This window comes from Patagioenas fasciata, chromosome 3 (assembly GCF_037038585.1).
Source record: "Patagioenas fasciata isolate bPatFas1 chromosome 3, bPatFas1.hap1, whole genome shotgun sequence".
NCBI lineage: Eukaryota > Metazoa > Chordata > Aves > Columbiformes > Columbidae > Patagioenas > Patagioenas fasciata.
Window position 1 is genome coordinate 70,803,908 of NC_092522.1, and position 24,986 is coordinate 70,828,893.

A 24,986-nucleotide genomic window follows, 5' to 3' on the forward strand; every position below is an offset into this window, starting at 1 on the left:
ACTGTTTTGATTATTTTAGGGTAAATTGTATGTTTTCAGAGGTTGAGCATGCTTTTAAGACAGTGGCCTGCCTGAAAAAAAATCACCTTAGTAATTCTCTCACATATAACCTTTCCCACTTTTTCCAGTAGACACTCACAAAACAGTGCATAAAAACAAACCAGAAAGTACTTCTTCAACAAAATGGAGCATTCTGGATAAACTACTGTTAATAAAAAATTGTCAGTTGGTATTATCTATATTCTGAGATATACACAGTAATAATGTGGAGTTGGAAAGATTCAGCTATTGTTTGGAATAATACTGATGAATGGGTTGAATGGTAAACTGAATAGTGAATTGAGTATTTATTATGCTTGGTTTAGGGATCAAGGCAGTAAGTGATTAAAATATTAAGGGGCCCCAGAGAAAACAGAAGCCAGCGCAGTCAAATGTGGTGTTCTAAGTTGGATTAAGCATCCTTTTTCCCTACCACTACACCACCCAAACATGTAGTGCCCTGGCCTGACTGTTTGCTGAACCAGGTAAAAGGTATCACAGAAAAAAACAAGGGATATTTTTAAGCCAGATCAGTTCTCAGATCCAGTGCAGAGGGGTGCTCAAGTGGGCACAGTTTACAGGGCAGGAACAAGTGGCTGGAGATGGAGAAGCGAGGAAGGCAGCGATCCATGGAAGCAACTCAAGCTGGGAACAAACATCAGTTAGAAAGCCTGTAGATCAAACCAGATAGCTGATTCTGTGAAAGTATGGGGGGGGGGAGACAGCAAGGAGTAAATGACTGCTTTGATGAGCATAATGGAAGGACAACTGACAGCAGTGAGCTAAATAGCTCAAAACCTCAGCCCCCGTGATGACTCAGGAGTCACTGTACCATGCCCCTCACACTGAGGGAGGAAGGGATGAGAGGAGGAAAAAAAAAAAATCAAAAAAAAAAAATCTGTTCTGCTAACAAGCTTCTGGCCTTACCTAAAGTTTTCTGCAATTATTCCTAAGTGTCAGACACCTCTGTTAATTCAAATGACCATCAGAAGTTTCTGTAAGAGCTACCCATTTTACTTGCATTGTAGAAATTCCAAGGCTCTATTAGAGCCCTGCTCTGTTAGCCAGGCTACAAGAACAGAGTTAGTCCACACTCGGAAAAGCTACCAGCACAAAGAGAGTACTGGCAGAGGAATAAGAACACAGCACACAAGAAACCTGTCAGAAAAACAGCAGTGCTAGTCCCCCTCCTAATGTCAGGGAGGGAAGGAAGAAGAGGAAGAAGGCAAAGAATATATACAGTAGATACACAACGCAGAGATGGAACATATTTTTTCTGTTTAAATACATACACAACAGGTGCTCACAACGGCTCCCCATTATATCAACTATTAAGTGATTCCAGCACTCAGGAAGATTTGAACCTTTCAGAACAATAAGAAAGGTGCTTGATCCCACAGGCTCAAGCAGGTATTACTCAACACATAAGGACATGGAAGAAAACAAAACCACCACTGGAGGAGGAGAGGGGGCTTGAAAGTGAAGACTAATGGCTTTTCAAAAGGAAACATTAGCCAATTCCCCCAGAGGTTTCTTTCTGATGGAGCCAAGGTCTTGCACTTCTTTTTTTTTTTTTTTACAGTGTTTTCTGAAAATCATAAGCCTCATTTAAGTTTAGACTTTATTCACTCTAAATTCAAGTTTTCCAAACCTTTCTTAGGATAATTATCAGGTTTATTTTGTTTTTAAGCATAAGCTGTATGCCAGTAAACTGCTACAAGCAATTCAGAAAATAATTTCTAGGTTGGCTGAGATCACAGTATTTGAAAGGCAGTCTCTCACTCATGTGTTGGTACATGAATTAAAGCATTTCTACCATCAGCCAAGGAGAACTCTCTGCTCCCACAGAAATCAGCAAGCAGGAAGGATGCCCAGAAACTCTTGAGATTAATTATCTTGAGAGAGGCATATCATTCTCAGATGGTTGCAGGAAGTTCTTTTCTTCTTCCTTGTTTCCATCTGCCTTTTAAGTCCCTTTCACCAGGAAAGAGAAGAGAATCACAGAATGGCTGAGGTTGGAAGAGACCTCTGGAGGTCATCGGGTCCAACCTCCCTGTCCAAGCAGGGTCAGGCACAACCAGTTGCCCAGGACTGTGCCCTGATGGCTTCTGAGTACCCCCAAGGATGGAGACTCCAAAATCTCTCTGGGCAGCCTGTGCCAGTGCTTGGTCACTCTCACAGTGAAAATGTGTTTCCTGATGTTCAGAGGAATTGTCCTGTGTTTCAGTTTGTGCCTATTGCCTCTGGTCCTAACAGAAAGCCAATCATGAACATCCCAACTCTTACCGCTGTGTGATGAACTGAACATGTAAAGTTTCAGCTTCCTTCTTATTTACAGATGTGACAGGATCAGCAAAGAAATAAAGATTAACTAGCAACTCAGAAACACAAGGCTTGAGAAAAAAAAAGTGAAAAAGCAAACTTTTGATTTTTGTTTCACTAGAAAATCCTAATCAGCACTGAAGGTAAATGACATGGGAGTCATTAAGAATGTGACTTCTTAGAATATTTAATATTGCAACTTAATGTTAATTTGAACATTTCTGTTGTATGAAAGACAGGGATCAATCTCTGCAAAAGAGCTGTCCTCTGGATGCACCCATTCTATGTGCAGCAAAACCTTCACAGAGCACTACAGAATGATTACAAAGGAATGATTTTTCCCTAGCCAGTTTACACTTTGAGGGTATATGCTCAAAGTCCCAAATTTTGGGTTTCCTACTATTCAAATGGGTTGTTATTTTGTTCTGCTATGTGATAGTTCCAACCTACTGTCTTAAAAATTCATTATTTCAATTCAGACAGAAACAACTCCTCCTCTTCATACAGCTGTGATTTCTGTTATTTGCCTCATATTTAAAATAAGCAAATCCTCACTTTTTCCCATTCTCTCATTTTCCATTTTGGAATTTCACTTCTGTTTCTGCACTATTCAGCAGCAGTAACTTAAACTGAATCTACCCTCCTACTGCAGACCAAATCTAAACAATCTCTTTAATCTTTGTAATACAAAGACCACATGATTCATGCATCTTTCCTCCCATCTCCTTGTTATTAAGTATTATTTTTAAACCTCTTCATGGTGTCACGGCATCTCCTGAAGTTCTTCAATTAAATGTACAAAAATATAATGCTCTCCAAACACTACAGTGCCAAAGCAAACAAAAATGTGGTGAAATTACTGTCTCAACATCATCAGTCTCTTCTGTAACTATCAGCATCAGTTTTTCTTCTGAGCATCATACAAATAATCTTTTCCATCAGGTGTTACAATCACTGTAACAACAATAACACAGATCTAACAAGAACATCTTTCATTCTTTTAAAAGAAGGTTTAGAAATAAAGAAACGTCTTGACCAGAATTGCAAGGTATATTTAACTTTCTACAATCATCAAGTAGAACACTTTTTATCTTAAAAAAATTATCTAAGGAAGTAAATTGCTTCACAGTCTGGCAGCCTAGAATAATTTCACCAAAAAGGAAAAGCATCCCTTTATATGATGTGTACTTCATCCTACAATATATTTCAGTTTAAGGAACAGTAACACTCACAGAAATGCAAATTAATTACCTTGGCTAGCTCAATCTTTAACTCTTCTTTTTCTTCTTCAGAAATCATACTGGTGAAATCAACATCAGTGACCACATCTTCATCTGCTTCATGCAAAGACTGGGTTTCCAACAGGCCTTAAAGTAAAAAGGTCAAGACAACCATTACCAATTATTTCAGCTCTGATACTGATCTCCCCTAAAATCTAAAAATGATACAATATTCACCTGACAGGAAAAAAGAAACAAAACAAACAACAACAACAAAAGAAAAACAAAACAACCTTTTCCTGCTAAAGGTCATTTGGATTCTGCTCCTCTTTGCTTCTGCAGAGTTATTGGAAGTATCAGATGGTAATGTCTGCACAGAAGCAATTTAATATGTGAAAGCACCGCTCATCCTAGAAAGCCATCAGCTTGGACCCCACCAGGCCCTGATATGCCATTTCCTTGCTTCTAACAATGCAGAAGAAAAAAAAAAGGAAAAGAAAAATAAAAATGAAATCTTTTTCTTCAAAATCAGAACGCTGGTTAACGTAGATCACTGATGTGAATAGCGGCAGTAGTAACCTGAGCAATATAGGAAGTATATTAGCGAGCCCAATCTACTTTAAAATCCCTCTGATGGCAGTAACCTGAGAACCTTCAGATATAGCCGGTCTGCAGAAGCAGATGCCACATCTACTGTTTGAATTTTCTGAATGTCAGACGGCAGCGTACCTTGATCACTCAGTCTAAGCCTGTGAAGGGTGAACAACTAGACTGGATCTCCAGTTACTTTCTTCTGCATGTCCAAGGCCAAGATCAGTTTGTATCATAACCAAGATAAGCACATAAATGTTTGCAAGACCTGGGCCTGCCTGATATAACATATACAGAAGAAACAAAATATAAGCTATATCCCAGTCACTCAGTAAAGAGATGAATGATTGTTTTCTGTTATCTCATGTTTTCAATTGTTTTGTTTGCAGACAGTGAAGAATGAGAGGCTACTAAAGGCTGGAACCGCAACATTCTGTCTCCTTTGAAACTTGTTTTGAAGTTCTCAGTCTGTTCCTGTTGTGCCAGAAAATTGTCCTCCAGGCTAAATCTGGGATGACTCTTTTGCCTATATTTCAGTTCTTAGCGAGGTAATCGGCCATCTCAGCTGACTCCTGACATCTGTATACTGCTTAATACAGAAGAGTACAAGTTCTTTACCAGGTCCACAGAGGCCTGTATACTATATTACATAGAAATTAGAACTTAACTTCGTTAAGTTTTGGCAGTAGGAAATAGATGTTACAAGCAGCAAGTCTGGAGTACTCAATAACATGAAATCGAGTGCTTAATATTTTCACGTAGAAAGCAAAACTCCCTCCAGCTTTCTGTCATTTCTTCCACCTAGAGTCCCCCAGCATACCTGTGTTTCCTCCTATTTAACTGAACAGAACTGATTTGATTCACACCACCAGCTTTACGGCAGAGCACAAGCCTTGTTCATTACAGCCTCTCCTGAGTGGGAAGATAAAGAGCACTAACACGGGGGCTGAAACCCCAGCTGGCACTGTACTCAAGAACAGAGCACCATCCTCATGCACAAAACCTTTTAAAAACCATGAAAGCACATTGAAGTACTTGATACCTTAGCTATTATCCAAAAAACAGCTTGCCAGGAAAACCTAGATTGCTGAAGTCACAACAAAAGAAAAACACATTTATTCAGTAGGGATACTCCCAAATCACCTTTATTAACACCCCTCTATCCCTAAACACATTCGTTATTTGGTATTTGTTTGAGGATTAATAGTGTTGCTATGGAAATCAGGCTAAACTTAGTCTCCATGGTCTTGGAAAGCAGTCTCTTTTTTGATGGATACAGGAGCAGCAGTGCAGGGCAGCTCTTGGAAATGCCACACACAATCTTGGGGCAACAGCCTTAAGGCTAAAATCTCGTAAGGAGAAAGTCTTGGGGTAGATGTGAGATGAGGTGGTCTTGGAGCAACTAATGCTTGAGCTAAAATGAATTTGTGTTCAAGAGGCAGCATAGGATTGACTAGGTAAAGAGGCCAGAACTCCTGGACAATGGTTAGAGAGAAATGGAAGCTATAATAACATGGGCCAAAATCACCAAAGACAACTGAGTAACACTTAATTAGACCCAATGGTCAAGTTCGAACTTCAAGATTGAACTGAAATTACAATCCATTCCAAAAGAGCACACGCATGTCAATCTTCTGCATGATCCTCTGCAACCCCATCCAGTGCCAGTCCTAATCCTTATCTCTTGCTTCTTGTTTAAGTCCTCTAAAATCTAGCCTGATCCTTCAGTCTCCACTTCCTTGCTCAAGCTACTACCAGAGTCCTCCCTAATGGTTGCTGTCCCTCCACAAAGGCTTTGCTTCAGTCAATGCACAGTTCCAGTCTGAACATCTCTCCACCATATTGTGGGTCACAGTCATCTTTCAGCCAGTTTCAGTTCTGAAACTTCTCACATGAGTACCACTATGACCAACATACCCTCTCACTCTTCCCTTGCTGTTCTCAGTCTCTGGCTTTCCTTCACAATCCTTGTTTTATTCCAGCCACATCTTATAGATCTCAGTCCTGGACTTCACTTTCTGCTGCCATTCTGCTCTGTTGTAGACCACTGGGCCAGGTCTATCAGCAGAGGTAGAAAGCTTCAGGTCTAGTGCTAGGTCATCTGAACTTCTCGGTCTCTTTTCCCAACTTGAGCAACAGAAACTCATTTATTGAATCTGACCTGAAAGGGTCTCTTCACCACTGTCTGGGGCTATCCTTACAGACCACTTCTCTAACTTGCCTGCCTCAGCAGAGGAAAGGGAAGAACAAAAATTTGAACACGTTAGGAAGAAAACAGGCTTCCCAAGGCTTCCCATATATTTAGAATGTAAACATAAAACTCTGTCCCTCTTACTTATATATATGTAATTTAGCATCCACAACTTAAGCCACTGCACAAAGAAGTATGCAGACAAGGTTCCCAAGACTTGGTTCTTCTTACCCTTGTTTTTTTTAATGTGCCTGGAAGTCAGTCAACCACCACCACACAAAACCATAGGTAATTAGGCTATCGACATTCTCCTGCTCAAAGACAACTTGTTAGTTTTTCAGTCTCCAAGGAGAACAGGAACCTGCAGCAAAATTCACATCAATATATACACAAACTGGTAATGATTTTGGTAGTGAAACAGCTCCTATTGCTGGTATTCCTGTCCTCAAAATGTTCTCCAACCTTCTACTCTACGCAGGAAGCACAGCCTCCTCTTGACCTTCCCTGCAAGGTCCTTTCAAGCAGGCAGCCTAGGATATATATCTTTCAGGCACTGGTTACAGATGCACCAAGTACAGAACCATAACAGAATACAAGAGCTCAATAGGATTGCTGATATATCTTGAATTAACCACATGAGTAATTCTGTAAGAATCAAGGAACAAGGCAGGATCCTACTTAGTGTGTTTAATCTAGCTATACATTTTCTTAAACACACAATCTAATAACTCAGAAAAACACACAAGGATGGGTCAATTCAGCTAAATGTTAGAGGGGAGTCATAGAATACAAGTATTTTCCTACACTATATAGAAGAGTGACAGATTTAGGCATCTAAAAGTCAGAATATTAAGATAACACTGCATTTTTATACTTCAGCATGTACATTCAATTCCAAAAATTATGTACTTCACCCAGGAAAAAAGAAATCTGCACTTCAGCAATGCAGACATTCATCTGCGTAGATGTACAGACACCCAGTTTATACACACAGCTGCTGCAGCTGAGCAGGTAGCACAGCTCTTCTGTTAGTTTTACACTTCTTTTCAGGGAAATAGATATATATCTGCATAGTATATATCTATATAGATAATTATACACAGTCATCATGTATTATATATAAATTTTCTGTAACTTCTCGCAGGAAATAAAATACAGAATGACATTTTGATCAGATGTCCAAGGCAAGTCTTTCCTGCAGCGCTGGCCTATGATGACCTTTACAGTGCACCTCAACTTCCATTTGCTGACCTCTGTCTAAACCCCATCTTTCCCTTTAAATTTAGGCTATCTTAAATAATAGTGTTCAAACTGTCATTAGCGGCTTATTAAAGTAAGCTTGTTGGGAAGTTGTGAATCTGGTCAGGTCACATTTCAAGGCTGTGTTTTCCCAACAGCCTACTGAAAGTATGGGGAAGCTGAAAAATTAATTTAAGACATTATTTCTCCTAACTTACAGAATAAGAGAAAATATTTATTACTTACTGACTCTCAGTTAAGGCCCTTTCTGACAAAATACAGTGAGCATAAAATCTCAAAGTGAAACATTTCCCAAAGGCTAAATTAGTTTTCGATATGAAGTGATAAATATGTTCCTGGTCAGAATCACTGCTGCCAAGTTACGAACAGGCTTTATGTGCAGGCAACCCTCCAGTGCACTTTATGGGATGCTCAGTTACATAACCTGGCAACACACAGGTAGCCATTCTGGGGGAGAGAGTATTTTTGCCTAAAGATGCATAGGTATTAGTCATGAGCCGTGGAATGTTTGGTCACTTTGGGAAGGGAGTTGTACAAGTAGCTGAGATATTTTCAAGATTAACATAAAATCTTTGGTAGCAGAAGAAAGGGGCGGGGCGGGGGGGGGTGCGGGGACAGAGGAAAATATATAATAAAAGGTCGGTCTGAGGTTCCCAATGCTCTTCCTTTTCCTGAGTAGTATGTATGTGATTCTTCATGGAGGAATCACATTCAAGCTGCATTCCCTGCTCCCCTTCCCCACTTTTCTTAGCAACACTGAATATCATGCCTTTTTTCTATCTGGTCAAAATCAGAAAATCTGGAATTGTGATGGTTATTAAAATTGTTCAGACACACAGCTGCTATGATTTCAGAATTATACCAATATCCAAGTGTGGCATTGGTAACTAACTTTTCACCCATTTAGAATAGCAATTTACTCATTGGGTGGGTGTAATATAGGTGTTGCAAGCTTCCCAGAATGAGAGAGGAGCTTCATCCAATAGATTACCAGCCATCACAAGAACCCACTGCTTGGGTGATGTCCTATATGTCTTATATCTTTTACTAACAGCACCATATTTTAGGCATTGACCTCCACGCATTCATCTAAAGTACAGGTTTTCCAAGTTTCATTCAAGCAGGCCACTAACAAATAGGATGTGAGCATAGAGCCCATGCACCACCACTTAATAGCATCTATTTTTTTGTCCTCCTCTATTTTATCCAGATTAAGTCAATCCCGTTTCTCCCAAATTTAATTTGAGTTGCTGCACCTGGTGCCCAGCAATTCTCTTCCACTGAAAAATCACACAAGAGGCATCAATGGAGCAGAAGCCATCTCAGAACCTGTTCCATGAACTTCCCACCCGTCATCCTCCATGGTCAGCTGAAGAGCCTATGCTCTTGTCTCCACTTCTTCCAGTTGCACTCGAACTCAATCCAGAAGCTCAATCAAGACTTAAGTCTGGGATGGCCATCACAGCACTCTGTCCAGAGACAGATGCACCCCAGCCCACCTCCCTCATTATGTCTTTGAGACAGGCCCTCTTCTTGTAGCCTAAAATGGCTGGGGACGAAATATGAAGGTCCCTTCATAGTCTCATGCAACCTTATATTCCTACATCAAATGACACTAGGAATATACTAATGTGTAACTCACTTATCTTCCACCAACAGGCAGACTAGTGATAGTCTGGACATACATTACTTCAAAAGAAAAAAATAAAAGCTCCCATAAAGCATGGGAAAGCATACAGTAGGCATAAAGCAGTGCAAAGAGCTGTTTGGCTTTTACTTTAAAGAAAGGTTTAGTACTTACTGTCACATATAATTAGGTAAAATATGCAGGAAATACGAAAAGTGGGATTAGCAGTAATTAGGAACTGCAAGTCATACAGAAGGGCCCAACTTGAAACAACTCAGCGAACAACCCTTTGTATGAGGATATTTATACAGAGAAAGTAGGGGGTGGATAGCTGAGGGAACACATTTAATGCGATCTTCTGAAAGATTCATATGACAAGATAATACAACAACCGTACAAGGAGTTCCAGTGTGCTGAAACACTTCACGGGCATTTTTGAGTTTTCTCTCTAAGTTCATGGTAGTTGTGGCTGAGACAAGTAACTCAAGTTCTACAGACTGCTGTTAAATCTGATTTAATGCAAAAACCTGTTTCAGCATTGATCTCTACCTGTGCGTATGTTTGCTAGTAGAATTGTAGGGATCACAATTAAACAAGCCACTTAGAAACTACAGGATCTCTACCTATTCAACAAAACTTAAATTAATCAAAGAACACAATCATAAAATCCAAGACAGATTTTTAGACTCATTCATGTATCTGAAGTTTAACTGGATAAAGGTGTTTTAAACCAGTGCTTTTAATGTATTTTCTCCATATTCATCTCAGGCTCATATTCTAGAGCATTACGTATCAGGCTCATTTTTGTATGTTTGCTAAAAGAAAAACAAACAAACAAACAAACCCCCACCAAACACCCCACACTATTGGCAGTGACGTCTGTTGAAATAACCATAAGGACAGCAAGATTAAAGGCAAGAACACCAAGTTTTTGCTCATGTACATTCTCTGACATTCATTTCATGGAAATGTATAGATGATCCTTTATTCTAACAAAATAGTTAAGAATTGACCCTTTCACTGCTCTAATTTTTTGTTTCTCAACCAGGTAAAAATAGCATGCCTGCCTTGTTATCTAACATTCATACCAAATAGTGAGAAAACATCTTCTAATTGTATAACCATTGGAGTAAACAAAATGACATTACAGCTTCTTTTGTTGTATTGTTATATTGTAGCTAACAGCATAGGAGAGGAACAGAAAAACTGTTTATTTAAAATTGGAAAACACTTCTTTACAAATTTAAATTGCAATTAAGTCTTCAAAGGGATGAAGTGGTAAACAGAACAAAGCAACTGTCCAGACATTGCATTAGTGCCTTTGATCTTCTTTATAATGTGGTCTTAATGCCAGATACGGAGATTAAACGGGAAAAAAGGGACTAGAACCATGTACAGTAAATAACTAAATTGATCAGAAAAACTATTAAAAACTGCAAGGGTTTCCAGTAACATTTTTTCCACTCCAAAATTATTATGGGAGGCTTCACCTAGAAAATAAGGTACTTGAAGGAAGATCTTCCCTTCTGTGTTTGCTTCTAACTGTGGACATCTGAACTGCTTGAGCCTAGAAATTACCATACAGTCAGTCTTTCTCCTAGAGGACTTAGAACTCAGAATAGAAGGAGGTTGATTTTGAAGCTATGATTGGAAAATAAAACCTGAGGCTGGGTTCATCTTGGTTCAGAGAGGGAACAACTCAGGACATACAAGCCACGTAGATCAAAGGTGTAAACAGTAAAAAAAAAAAAAAAAAGGTAGCTTCTACTCCCTGTGACCATGGGACCTCAATCTTCTTGTTTTCTCTGAGTATATTACTTGAAAGAGAGATACGCATGCACAAGTGTCTTCATTTCCTCTCTCTGCTGGGCTTTGGGTCGGGGTGGTGTCAAGGAGGAGGGAGTAGAGCTTTTGGGTGTTCAAGAGTTCTAGGACATAGTCTACCATCTCAGAACAAGTGTCCCCAGTCGTCCTGGAGCAGCTCATTTCAGACCTTACTAAGACTTTCCATTCCATCTCTTAACCCTGCAAAACCAGGCATTAATAAATCCATCCATAGCTCTGAGACAGACTGGCAGGTTTCCAAACAAAGGAACAATTTTATTTGAAGCTCCTGGATGAACAGCCAGTCTTAGTGTGCTAATTCTTTTCTCTGTTTTAGTAAAATAAGAAATTAATCATACACTGAGTATCTTTTCTATGTTATTTTTCCCTCAGAAGCCATTGACACAGCTGTCAGGCCTATGCAGTGAAGAGAGAGAATCTACACACAAATAACTGGCAGAAAACAGACCTCACAGCTTGACCACTGCACCGAGAAGCCATGCACATTGGCAAGGAGTTTGATAATCATTCCAAAGACAGAAGGGCAATGGATAAAAATGAGAATAGTAATCGTGGTAAAAAAAATGCCTATCATTTACTAAAAGCAGGTACCAAGATTCAACCTGAGAACTGATCTTCCTAACAAAAGTAATTATCTTAAACATCCAGAAACACAAGGCATGTTCTTATGCATTTTATCCCATAGCTATCTCTTTGTATAAAATAATAATCCTGCCTGCCTGTGGAAGACAAGGGCGACACTGATTTCTAAGCTGTAGCTATGGAAATACAAAGCAATTGTTGTGAAATGTAACAATTTAAAGACAGCAGATGCTTCTTTCTATTATGTCAATACTGAACGTAATGACAGTATTGTACCACTTACTGTGCTTTCTATTGATCATTCTGCACAACTTTCTGTGAGGTCAAGGGTAAGAAAAAGATGCCACAAGTGGAAGGGTTATCATCTCTTTTTCTTTCTATAGGCAGAACAGAAAAAAAAAAAGATGAAGTCATGATGGAATAATAGGGAATGAGAAAGTGGATGACACTGAGTCACAAGAGAGACTTGTTCTCTACAAATAAGGTACTCCAGAAGCTGTAACAGACTGCATGAAACAAATGAAGGGATAAAGCATACATAATCAGACTGGAGAAAAAGTTATGTAGGGGAAGATAAGAGCTATGACATGGAAATGCTGGCAGTCAGAGGTGGAAGTTGTCAGTCACATGTCTTAAATCCACCCTTTCACACTAAAAATACACGTAGGTACTTTTTTCTAATCTCGGAATAGATAGGCACCTTGGGTCCCCTCCTCAGCTGGTAGAAGTGACTGCAATCCCATCAATTGTATAATTAAGCTCACACATCTGCTTCACTGAATCAAAATCACAGAAAATTAATGACAGGATTTGATAACCTTTCTCTCCCAAGAAATAATAGGTTTATTGTATTTTTCTAAAGCCAGGTGCAAAAGAATATCACTAGACAGCGATCTAACTGCAGTATAATCAAACTCACAAACCTCATCAATTAACTTCCAACAGAGTATCTGTGCTGTAAAAAGTGGTAAAATTATATTTTTAATTTAAAAATGAATTATTCAAGTGGCTATAATTTGTATCCTTTAGATCACAAAACACATCAATAATGAGATTGTCTAAGTCTAATTTAAAAATGAGCAAAATCTTACTGCAGTTAGGCAGATGTGTCAGTTCTGTTCCTGTAAACTTACTAGAAAAAATATACAGGAAACAATTATAACTGGATACACGACAGACTCTTTATTCCCCTCAGGCTCAAACTAATAATTCCCATTGCTTTAATACAGATTAAATGTCTCGACACTGTTATATATACTAAAATATACATTTAGGAATGCTGAGAGAGAAGGGACAAATTATCCTCCCCTACATCTGCTCAATCTCTCACATTGGGAGAGTAAAGACTACAGTTGTTAAGGACCAGGACTGTCTTGTTGCATACTGCTTGGCACAAAAGGTCCATGATCTGTGACTAAGCTTCGCAAGCAGTATGATAATCATAAATTAACAACAATAAATCACTAAGTTGGAGTAAAGGCACAGTTCCTGATTTCAGAGTGTTCCTCAAATGTTTATGTTAGACTATGCAAGAACTCACGGCCACCAAGAAGAGGCAGTGAATCAATATGCTCCTCAGAGCAGGTGTCTTGTGTCCTTCCCCCCACACGTCGTTTTCTAAGCACCACCTGCTTTAGTTTGCAATTCCCCTTAATCTCTTCATAATTAAGACTAGCTACCTTGCACCAGTGCACTTTTGCCTTCCTAAGGCAGATCACCTGAGAGTGTACACTTCCTCCAGACTTCCCTAAACAAATTTGACCTTCTCTTAGATATATCTACCTGCAACACAAATGCATTCCTATTTAAAACCAACAAAAATAAAGCTAACTTGTACTAATACTATTTGAAAACAATCAATTTTACCAGAGACAAAGGCCTCACAGAGGCCCTTTAAGAGAAAACTATTTCTTCTTTGTTAAAACAAATACTCCAAGTATATTGAAAAGCAGGTCTGATTTGTGCCACCTCGTTTCTTGCAAATGCAGTGCCTTGCAGCTGGACAGTCCAGGCATTGCTGCAGTGGGTTGATCTGATAAATCCAGAGTTCATGTGACACTAATTCTCTGGACACGGGACACACAAAATACTTCTCAGTCAGAATAGCACCATCTAGCCCAAACTGTTCAACTCGAAGTTTCATTTGTTTTTTCTCCAGGTTCTTTTGCCAGCACCCTGAACCGCAAAATAAGGTATTTATTATGCTGCTCTTAGTGTTAAGCTCCATCTTAAGGCCTTCAGAGTTTTTGGCATCATTAAGTTTGTGGCTTTGCCCACTCAGGGTTTTGTAGCATGCCATGACAAAGAATGTGTTTGCTTAGTGAGGCTGTGGGTGGAGACATCTGGGGTTCTGAGCCCTGGATATCCGTGGAGTTCCCATAGAAACTGGTTTCTGGCCCTGTCCTTCTGTTGGGTAGGGTTTGAGGACAGAAGACATGCCTCCGCACTTGGCCCAAGTTACACAAGTGACAGTATCGCAGGAGGGGAAGCTCTTCATCAGATTGGGAGACAGAGGCTGGCACTCCCAGCCACCCTGTACTATCTCACTCTTTGAGGTCCCTGATTTACCCTCAAATACCAGCCGAAACGGCAGCCATCACAGACAGGGCGTGGTTTTTCCCTCCTTGAAGACCAGTAGGGAAGATGAGGCCTGAACCACAGAGGGTCGGCTTCTCTGAAGGCTGCTCTGGGCATGGGCAATGGCAGGCCAAGAGGTAAGGGAAGGAAGGGGTTTGGGCACATGGCACAAGTTACTACACCCTCCAGGTTGCTTTAGAAGATCACAATCGGTGGTAAGATCAGTCGAACTTCTACCCTACCCTATACATATTACCCATTGCCTATTGTAATTTTATTGCCTTAAAAAGGTCTAGAAAGGAGGGTAAGACAGTCCTTGTCTTCTCTTCGTTCTTCTACTTTAAGTAAGAAGATTTTTCTGAGGATGTTGTTGCAGGATGGACATAACACAACATACTTTTCCAAAATAAACCAGTATTCCAATGCTTGCATCTCTACTAACAATTTCCATTCACCTCTCCATCCCTGTTCAGTTTGTCAAAATCTTATTCTTTCTTACTCTTCCCATCTTTGACACCCATGTGCAGTGCACAACTATGACTAGAATTTTGCTGCTCCCCTTTCAGGCAATGGTCATGCTCCATGTTTCTGTGCAGACCTGGACACAACTAAGCATTATTCTAACTCTGGATCTAGGTCTAAAACTAGTTCTTATTTTTGTAAACCTCTCTCAAATGGGTACAAACTACTATCATTACAAACTCTTCACTCCTTGTGCTCAATCTAGACTTCAACTATATTGCTCACTTCCTATGCTTCTCTATTTTTGAAGCAATTTAAAGCTACAAGGAGAGATATATTTTTTCCTCTACCTGTAGTATTTAACCTCCAGTTTCCTGACAATATGTTATTTAACCCTGCAAAGAATCTTCAAAACTACATTGTGATTCAGCTTATATGAATGACATTATACAGCAGCCTTTTTTTTTTTTTTACTCAGGCTGTTCAAGTAATTGTTCCTTCTTCTCCATCATCTTTTCTTTGCTACCTGACCCACAACATGACTGAAGGTTTTACTCTTGCAAGACCACATGGCTTCATTAGTTCTTCTGTATTCTCATATGCACATAACAGCGTACAGCACTGGTTAGATAGTTTAATTACACGGCAAACATCATTCCCCCTGATTATGACTTTGATTCCTTCCTCCCACAATAATAAGTTAATAGCTGCCATCTGCCTATTAAAATACTTTGAGCAGAAGCTAATCTTCTGTTCCTGGCATAATTGCCCCTTTAACTCTGTAATGTACATTTATTTTCCTTGTCTCTAAGGAAAATCTGGTTGTGTTTAAATACCACTACCTCTGATCACTTTTAAATGAAAATTTATCATGCACCAACTCAGGAAAGAGCATAAAGCATTTGAGGACTTCAGAAGATATTCTAACTAAATACATTTGTGCTGCATCATTCTCTAAAAATCTGTCAGCATTTCCTAGAGTGACCTATCTATGATCTACTCCATGGAGCTAAGAACATTTTAATTAAAGTGTGAAACATAGAAAGAGGAATTAGATAAGCACCTACAATCCCTCAGCCAACATCAGCATGACAAATTATTACTAAATCCACCTAAAGGACAACAAAAACAATTATTTCAAGGCAACTATGCAAAAGTATTTTAAAACTTTAAGATGGTTATGAGCAGCCTCTTTGTAACCACAAAACTGTACCACCTTAGTTCCACTCAGGTGGCAGGACAATACCCTGGTGAGGAAACTGGTGAAAACAGAACACCTGAACACAAAAAACCCTAACTCTTTAGTGAAGAAGCAAACATCGAAAGCATCCACTCCCTTCAGCCACCATTTATAAAGATCTACAAAATATAAATCATACAGCCCTGGAAATCCACAACATACATAGTATTTAATCATGTTTTCCACACTTTACCTACAATTCACAAATTAGTAACTGTAATTATTAGGCATTCATTAGTAATTCACTAAATACAACTTTAAAGTGTGGCACAGGTTCTAAAGAGTGACAACTTGTGCATTTGGATGGCTAAAGGAGAATGGTGTTCCACAAGTTAAAGCAAAACCCAGAGGGAAATCAGCCTGTACAAATGGAAAGAAAAATCATAGAAAATGGTTCTCAAAAGAGGAAGAAATAGTTTGGATCTGGTCCCTTGAGGCCTGGGAAAGCAAATAACAACTTCACTGACCAGCAAACAAAAGTAGCCCTTTCAACAAGAAAGCACATGAAAATAAACTGCATTGCCTGCTATAAAGACATTTTTGCAAACACTTTTTTACTGGGAAAACCAATACCATATCTATAGACACTTATGCTTGCACAAATATAAAAAAATGTTTTCAGAGTATAATTTTACATCTCTCTTTGCCAAAAGCACCACTAGAGCCCCAGTTCCTGTGCTAAACTAAATGCTGAATCTTCAGTTTGCATTTTGAGGAATCTGTTTTTGTTAAAAGTACTTTAAATTCTATTATCTTACAAAAAACATTAGAAGTCTAATTTTGCCTTTAGAACAGCAAAGCTGAAGAATGACTGCTTTCCATTATACATTTTAAGAATTTCCATTCCTTTAAAACACTGCACTGATTAGGTTCTTGGTGGACAGAAAGAATAACTGCATGCTAAAGATAAATCACTGGTGATAGCAGGACAACTTTACAAAAATCAAACCCCAGAAGACCAACAAAAGAAAACAGAAGCAAACAGTTTTCCTGACAGCTCTCCTTGCTTCAGAAAGAACTGACTGCTGAAGGCACAGCATTACCTTCCCTTCCCTGGAGGTGACACATGGCATTAGACCGCCTTCTGATCTTTATACCCACTACCTCATTCTCTAAACTCCCTGGATTGTCCTTCAGTGACTAGAAATGCAAAGATGTAAAAATTGCCCAAGAACCGGATCCCTGACTACATAGTTCTTAGACATCTGAAAGTCCATTAGTTGGACAACAAACTAAATGAGAGAAGTTATTGTCTGTGGCCACAGAAAACACACACACATATTTCTGTAAACCTGCCTTTATATATTTTTCTGCTGTATTATTCTTATGTGGTTGTCGTAAAAGCCCTGTCTTTCAGCTACAAAAATGAGATGTCTTTCAGCAACCAGTCTTACATAAGAAAACTTCATGACAGTGTGGAGAGAATGCCAAAACTCCTAGTATTTTATGTGACTGTTTGCAATGGGAACTTTCTTATCTTGTTAAGGATCCAACAGCAGATCTTTCACTTTACAATGCCATTATTATATATGCAACAGCTTTTAACTGGGATAAGTGAAAAATAATCAAAAAGTTTAAGAAATCTTGCACGGAAGTAATTAATGAGAACAGGGAGACTCCACATAAGACCTTTATCATCATGATAAGATGGTGCTTGAAGCAGCATCACTTCATGTATGCCACATTCTTGAACTTGTTTGCACTTTCGGATAACAACATTTGCAGAAAGATCCTCACTGCTGACATTCTACTTCTTTTTACAAAGTGAGAGGAAATGAGAGCACAAGGGAAAGAAAAGGAGACTTAGTGCTGAAGAGCAATACAAACACTTGGAAAATGACTGTGTTTTACAGTTATGCATCTGCGAGACTTAACCACACCATGGGTGCAGAAGTATACTGATGATAGTCTAGTTAGATATCATATGCTTTTGATCCCTGGATCTCAAAAACAGCTATGCAGCATCACCTGTGTCTTAGAGAATTAAACAAATCAACTAATATTTTGGAGAAGGTCAGTGTGACATCTAGTATTAGAATACAGATTTGTCAGTCCTCTCTCACCATTTTCCATACATAACAAGCCAAAATTTCCACTTTAGAAAGCAGCGATATGACTCCAGCAGACTACATTTCTAAAATCCAGTATTGCAGCCGTGCATCTCTATGAGATACAAATAAAACCAGCTAAAACTAGCCTGCCCAGATCTCATATTTATATATTACCCCAAGAGGTATTTTCTGATGAGTAAAAAAGTCCTAATTTTACCCCAAAACACTATCTGAAACAAATGCTCACTACAGTCTTTCTGAACCCAAATTCCAGGACTCTACGCTAAGACAAGCTACTAAACAATATCTAGATTTCTAAATATGGCTACACAAAACATACTCCAACCCCTCTGCAAGCTTCTGCCATATCCTTGACCTTTAAGCAGCACATGGCCTAAGCAAAGCACCTCAAAAGTTCCATGCGTTTCTGTACTGTACAAGTCAGCAAGGCACATCAGAACAGCATCAGCAGACTCATCTTTCCACTAGTGCACTTGAGAACACTGACTGAGGGCAGACTCAAGACTACCTCATGCTGTCTCACCGCAGGACTCATACCAGCTGCCCTTTGAAAATAAGAGGATACAGGAGAAAAAATAGAGCAAGAATTCAAAAACATGTTTTACGGTTTGATGTGTTTGGTTTTGCATATTCTGCATTTTATATCTCCATGGTTGTAAAACTGGCCACATTACAATGCCTCATAAGACTGGCCCTAGATTTTAAAGGAGGTATCTCTTTCATACTTCTTTTCCAAACCCAACTGTATTCTACTCTCAGTTCTCACATTTAGCATGAAACCACTATTTTCTCAGCCTCAGCAATCTGTACCTCATCCTGTGATAGGTGTCATCAAGTTGAAAGCAGTACAGGTTCAAAAGGGTAAAACAGAAGCACTGCATTTGATTTCAGACATTTATCTGCTTGAAGTCCGATATACTCAATAATTCATGCCATGCATATATTTTCTCTCTGTCTAGTATTAAAAAAAAGGATGAAAGAGCAACCATCTCCAGCACTGGGCACTCTTGTTAAATATTTAAGAATCCTATTGTAAATTACAACCCTACCATTTTAACTTGACCTCATCTTCCTGTGATCTTATTAACAACCCAGCTGAGACCTCCACCATGCAGTCAAACACACAGGTTATCACTGGTTGGGTCAATTACCCACTTTCCATAGCGGGGCAATGGTGAGCTCCAGAGGGCAGCGAGAAGGCAGCACAAACCCCTCATTAGAAGGAGTGGTTGTGAAGCCTTCAAGGCATGTATGGCCACGCACTTTCCTTGCAAAGATAGGTGGGGAATGTAAACGTACTTCTCACAATGGAAGGAACTAGCAACTCCTGCTGGGCAAGAAAACTAATGTTCCCCTTGCCTCATCCTTCCCATTTTCTTACTTGTATCAATGCTGACCAACCTGTGTGCTAATGGACTTACCTGAGGGATTTTCTGCTCATAGAAAAAATACACTACATCAGCCCCAAGCCACTAGTTTTACTCTGCCCTTAGAGGAAAGGTGAACATACAACAAAACAGTCAATGTTCTTCAGCAAAGCCACTAACCCCAAACATGAAGCTAGGGAAGATGCTGCCCACTCCTGCATGACTGTGCTTTGGTGCATCAGCCACAACACTGCTGCCGCAGTGAAGTAACATCTCTGTGTGCTCCGTATCCCACCCTACCACTGTGAGACTGACTATTATCCAGATTCATATCTGTATTAGTAACCACATGAGTGAGGAAAAAGAGAGAGAATGCTGACCAAGCTGCCAGTGCCCTGTTTTGGCGAGTCTTGTATGCTATATCACAGGCAACACGAGACCTCATCACTGCTGCCTCCCACCGTGGGAGCCCTCAGATCATCTGCCTGCAGGCTGACAGGTGACACAGTGGCAGGGAGAGGGCTGCTGGGCTAATGCTGTGACTTCTGATGATTTTCTTCTGATCACAAGCTCCAGCCAAATGACCTGTGTCCAGATGCTGCCCCTCAGCTCTGTAACATCACATGCCAGGTGGAACTGGATTGAAGATCACAGATGGAGCACATCAGAAGAAAGCAGCTGCAGGATGACGAGACACAGGCCTCAAGGAGTCATCATCCAACATCTGAGCCAACTACAGCTCTCACCACAATACAGGTGTATGAATAGCCACAGCAAGCTGTTATGGCTACAATGCACAACTAGTAGGGGATGCAGAACATCTGTCAGGAACAGCTATAAGACAAATTGTTAGGACAGGGAGATGCCTCAAAAACCCTTTCAGAGGCTGCAAGTGCAAGAATCTGGTTGAACTATCTGGGTAGGTAAAAGGGCAAAGAGCAGAAATCTACACACCAAAGTTGGTCCAAGACAGGATACAACAGTGAAAAAAGGAGGTACAGTTATAGCTGGATACAAGAAAAAAGGAAGAATTATTGCAAAAGGAGACGTGTGAAGAGCAAAGCTCCAGTGTTAAAAGTTACATGGGATTCTCAGGTGAGAGACAGATGAGGACATCCATAGTACTGTCATTATTAACAGATATTCACAGTTTTAAACGAGAAAGCAGGACTATGCTGGATAGTCAGTTAATCTGGACCTGGACTAGAATGAGTTATGATGAGAGGCAAATACACAGTTCTGATTTCCCTGTCTTTCAGAGAGAAATATTGTTCTTCATACTTCCAAACTTTGCACTTTAAAAATGACAGACGGTCAGAGGAAGGAAAACAAATATCCTCTCATTGAATTTTTAGCACCTAATGTAAGTATAGCTGGTGTGTTCCTGGGCTCAGCTAGATCTGGGATCATTAAGAAAAAAGAGTGATCAAAGATAAAAGCACCTAGAGGCTTAAAGATACAATTTATGTAAAGGTACCATTTATGATTTTTATTACTCATATTAATTTGTTTACATTGAACATATGGTTATTTGTTTAGAAAATATTTTTAACAGTAGTTATGATTACTCTCTGGTAGACTGTCTTATCCAATTAGTATGAATGCTGTAAGACATATTCAATATACTTAAGTATAACAGTAGCTCTGTTTCAGTCCATGAATTCTCTCTACTGCTTTAAGATAAATATCAGAGCATTCAACTTTCACAGTCTTTGGTGTATTGACAGATGTTATGTTGTGCCTTGAACCACATAGAAATTCCTGATGTTAGCTGTGACCTCTCTGCAGTACCTTGGTATAGTTACATGAAATAATACTTTTTTTTGTCCACAGTCACATTAAGATTTGTAAAGTTGATTCATGCTGCTAAGTAAAAATGTTGAAAAAAATATTCCCTGCTCTGAGGAAATCCACATTTTATACTTCCATGTATTTCTTAAACATGAAATTAATCTACTCAGGCATAGCCTTCCTTCAGGACAATATAAAATGGCACAAACAACACAATTCTGTATAAAAGTCCTTTCAAAGAAAACCTATAAAGTATTAAACATGAGAAATTTGAGAGTGCTTTCAAATTTATAGCTTTTACTTTGTCTTCTCAAGTTGAATGCAACCCCCCAGCAGAGCACACTGGTACAAACCATTCAGGGTTCATTGCTCTGTGGGCATCTAAAGGTTCCTTAGAAGCAATGCATAACTCATTGAAGTGTATACACATTTATCCTGCTGCTTAAGTAGGTACTTGAAGTTTTGGGGTTGGTTGGTTTTTTGGTGTTTTTTTTTTTTTTTTCCCAAGCAAATTGACACTGTTTTGTTAGTAACCTCCTATAACTATGTTCTACAAATTGCATAGTGGGATTGAAAAATTCTGATTTCTGGCCAATGCTTAGATGTACTTAGTTGAATTCAAGTGCATTAGACACATACAGGTTAAATTCTTTTTGCCAGCAAGGCTTTGTAACTGCAGTAGCACGCACTGAATTAAGACTAGAACAGGGACATTTTGGAACAAAGGTTTGTTGGCATGCAAATACCTACCACAAAAATCTCAGCTTGTACTGCTAGTGTATCAAAGAAAGGTATTTTTTAAGTAATGGGAGACTGTTCTGAGAAATTGTAAGAATAAAACACATAGGTGAGAAATAGAAAAAAATGACCTAAGAATTCAGTATTGTCCTGGAAAGTCCTGTATTTGTATTTGTCAACTAAGTTTAAGATTAAAAAAAAAAAAAGCTCCTGCATCACATGCAGAAAAAATAATGACTAAGAATGCCCAATTAGATAAAATTAAGCAATACAAATTGTTTTCATATTGTCTCACTAGCCAATAGATATTAATCCAGAAGAATTTATTAAAGGCCTATGGCAGTAACAGAGTTGCTAACCAAAACATATATTAGCAAACCATATTTATTGGCTCGACCTTTTAACACATACTAAGAACATACTCATCTTACTGGCCAGGGAAGGTAAAAAAAAATGTCACATGCACCTAGACCACTATCTGGCTAATTAAAATCAGATATTGCTTTCCATTAGTTCTACAAAACTAAAAATGATCATATCCTTTACCATATTAAGTTACTGTTAAAGCTCCTGTTTAAAGAACCCCACAGTATCTGTACAGATGTATTCAGAAAATTAGATTAAATAACAGCCTTATGCTATAATCTTAATACTGACTTTTAAAAACCTCAGGAACTGAGCCACAGATCTATTTATTTTGCCAATCAGTTTCAGCCATGTATCCATTAAGATGGCACATACACCACACTTTTGCTGGAAAAGGCTCCGTGAACACAAATTTCCTACTCTGTTCCTTTACATCCAACCGTATTTGCAATCAACGTTTTCCTCTTTTATGTGTAATTAAGACAGTTCTTAACTATTCTGGAAGGCTATTTTGTCAGTTAATGTCAATGAGCCTACCTCTTCCTGTTACTTCATCTCCCGGTTTTATAGATGACATAAAGTGGTTTCTAAATGTGCTGCTTTTGCAGAAATATCTGTTCCACCTGCTTAGTACTGTGTGGCAGAGTTATAATGTTCTTCAGAAAACAGAAGCAAGATCATAAAGGTGAGCAAGATCTGTGTATGCTAAATACCTTAGGTTGACCAAAACATTGTCTAAACGTTCCATGAAAGTTTCCTCTGTTCTTTGAAGGCAAATTAAACTTTACCCAGAGAGAGCTAACTTATGCATAGCTGTTGCAATAAAGAAAATGTTCGGTTTAGGTTAATGAAGGCTGTGTTTGCAGAACTGCAGAAGTGATTTAGCACATCCAGTTCCAAGCAGGTCTGGGTGCAGAGCTCTGCTTCAGCCCAGCCGCGGGGTCCCAGCTGCTGGACGCGCCTCTCGCCTCCTGAGACGAGCGCTGGGATTTCGGCCGGGACCCGCACCCTCCTGCAGTCTCCCCCGGGAGGCACCGGGGAGCGGCTGCTTTCCCGGGCCGTCCGGGCCCCGGGGCAGGACGCCGCACACGAAACTACATTAAACAACCTGCAGATACCCCAAATCCTCCCCCAGATTAACTTAACGCAAAGTTGTGGTCCAGCTACTGGACCGCGAAACGTTTAAAACCAGCAGGAGGAGAAAACGGACGTCACCATCCCAGCCACGCAGTAAAATAAAGAAGCCAAAAGGAGCCCGGGTGGGGACGGGGCGCACGGCGAGGACGCTCCGCGGGCCGGTCCGTACCGCACCGCGGGGCGGCCACGGTCAGCGGCGTCCCGGGGAGCCTCTCGCAGGTACCTCACGCCGCGCCCCTCTCACCGGTCCCCTCGCCAGAGGGGCGGGCGGTGCCCCGGGCTCGCCATCAGGCTCTCCCCGCCGCGGGCACCTCACGCCGTCCACGCGTGGGCTCGGCCCTGCCTCGGGTGGGAGCGGCAGCCCCCGGCCGCGGAAAGGACGGGGACCCTGCGCCGCCCCAGAGAGCCCTGTCCCGACGAGACTCACCCCGTGCCTGCGGCTCCATGGCGCGGGGGGATCCACCGTCCTCCAGCCGCCGCCGCCCGGCGCGGACCCGCGGCTCTGACAGCCGGCTCCCGGCTGCTGCTGCCGCTCCTCTCCCCTCCCCCGCGCCGCGGGAGCCGGGCGGGGCGGGCGGCGCCACCTGCCGGCCAGGCGCGGGCAGCTCACCTTCGCCTCAGCGGTGGGGTCGGCGCTGGTGAGAGGCGCCAGTTCAGGCGGTGGGACCGCCGCGGTAATGGGTCCTGTCTGGGGGGGGATGGCGGCGAAGAAGTGCCCTTCGGGAGGCTGAGACCCCCGCGACCTGCTGCGCTTTCGCCCTCTGGGAGACAAGCTTCTGTGGGCCCAGAGCCGTCGTTGCGGTGGCCGCCAGACCCGTTGGGTGAGGCCGCATCTGCTGTAGTTACAAGTTAGAGCGCCGTGCCTGCCCGGCCGGGCTGAACTCCTCTTCAGTGCCCTTCCCCTCCCGATCACCAGCTGTGCACCCTCCTGCTTCTTTTGTTATAGAATCATAAAATCGGTTAGGTTTGAAAAGACCTGTAAGATTAAGTCCAACCATTAACTCAACACTGCCATAGTCCACCACTAATCCATGTCCCTAACTGCAACATCTACACATCCTCTAAACCCCTCCAGTGATGGTAACTCCACAGTTTCACTAGGCAGTCTGTTCCAGTGCTTTACAACCCTTTCTGTAAAGAAATTTTTCCTAATATGCAATCTGAACTTCCCCTGGTGCAACTTGAGGCCATTTTCTCACATCCTTTCACTTGCTACTTGGGAGAAGAGACCAACACCCTCCATGCTACAACCTCCTTTCAGGTAGTTGTAGACAGCGATCAGGTCTCCCCTCAGCCTCCTTTTCTCCAGGCTGAACAGCCCCAGTTCCCACAGCTGCTCCTCATCAGACTTGTGCTCCAGGCCCCTCACCAGCTTCATTACCCTCCTCTGAACTTTAATACATACAGTAGGGACACAGAATTGTCATGAGTGACATGGAGGCAGTGAGTAGGGGCTGGCATCTCACTGTCTGTTCCCATACAACACATATTGGCATCTATCTATAAGGTCTCCCCTCAGCCTCCTTTTCTCCAGGCTAGACAGCCCCAGTTCCCTCAGC

The 24,986-nt window shown here is 40.8% G+C and overlaps 1 protein-coding gene across 3 annotated transcripts in view; it reads right to left on the reverse strand.

The window, feature by feature from the left end:
• Positions 1-23,973, reverse strand: part of TPD52L1 (TPD52 like 1) — a 57,127-nt gene extending 33,154 nt beyond the window's left edge. For 2 of the 3 annotated variants that reach the window (XM_065835218.2, XM_065835215.2), the window contains exons 1-2: positions 23,855-23,973; positions 3,613-3,728 (exon numbers count right to left, since the gene is read on the reverse strand). In XM_065835218.2, coding sequence (XP_065691290.1) covers positions 3,613-3,728; positions 23,855-23,873 — 135 coding nt within the window. In that variant the 5' untranslated portion in view covers positions 23,874-23,973. Of the gene's footprint in view, positions 1-3,612; positions 3,729-11,960; positions 12,055-23,854 lie in introns of all 3 variants that reach the window. The other variant, XM_071806581.1, reaches the window with a different exon arrangement.
• Between the last annotated feature and the right edge of the window lie 1,013 nt (positions 23,974-24,986).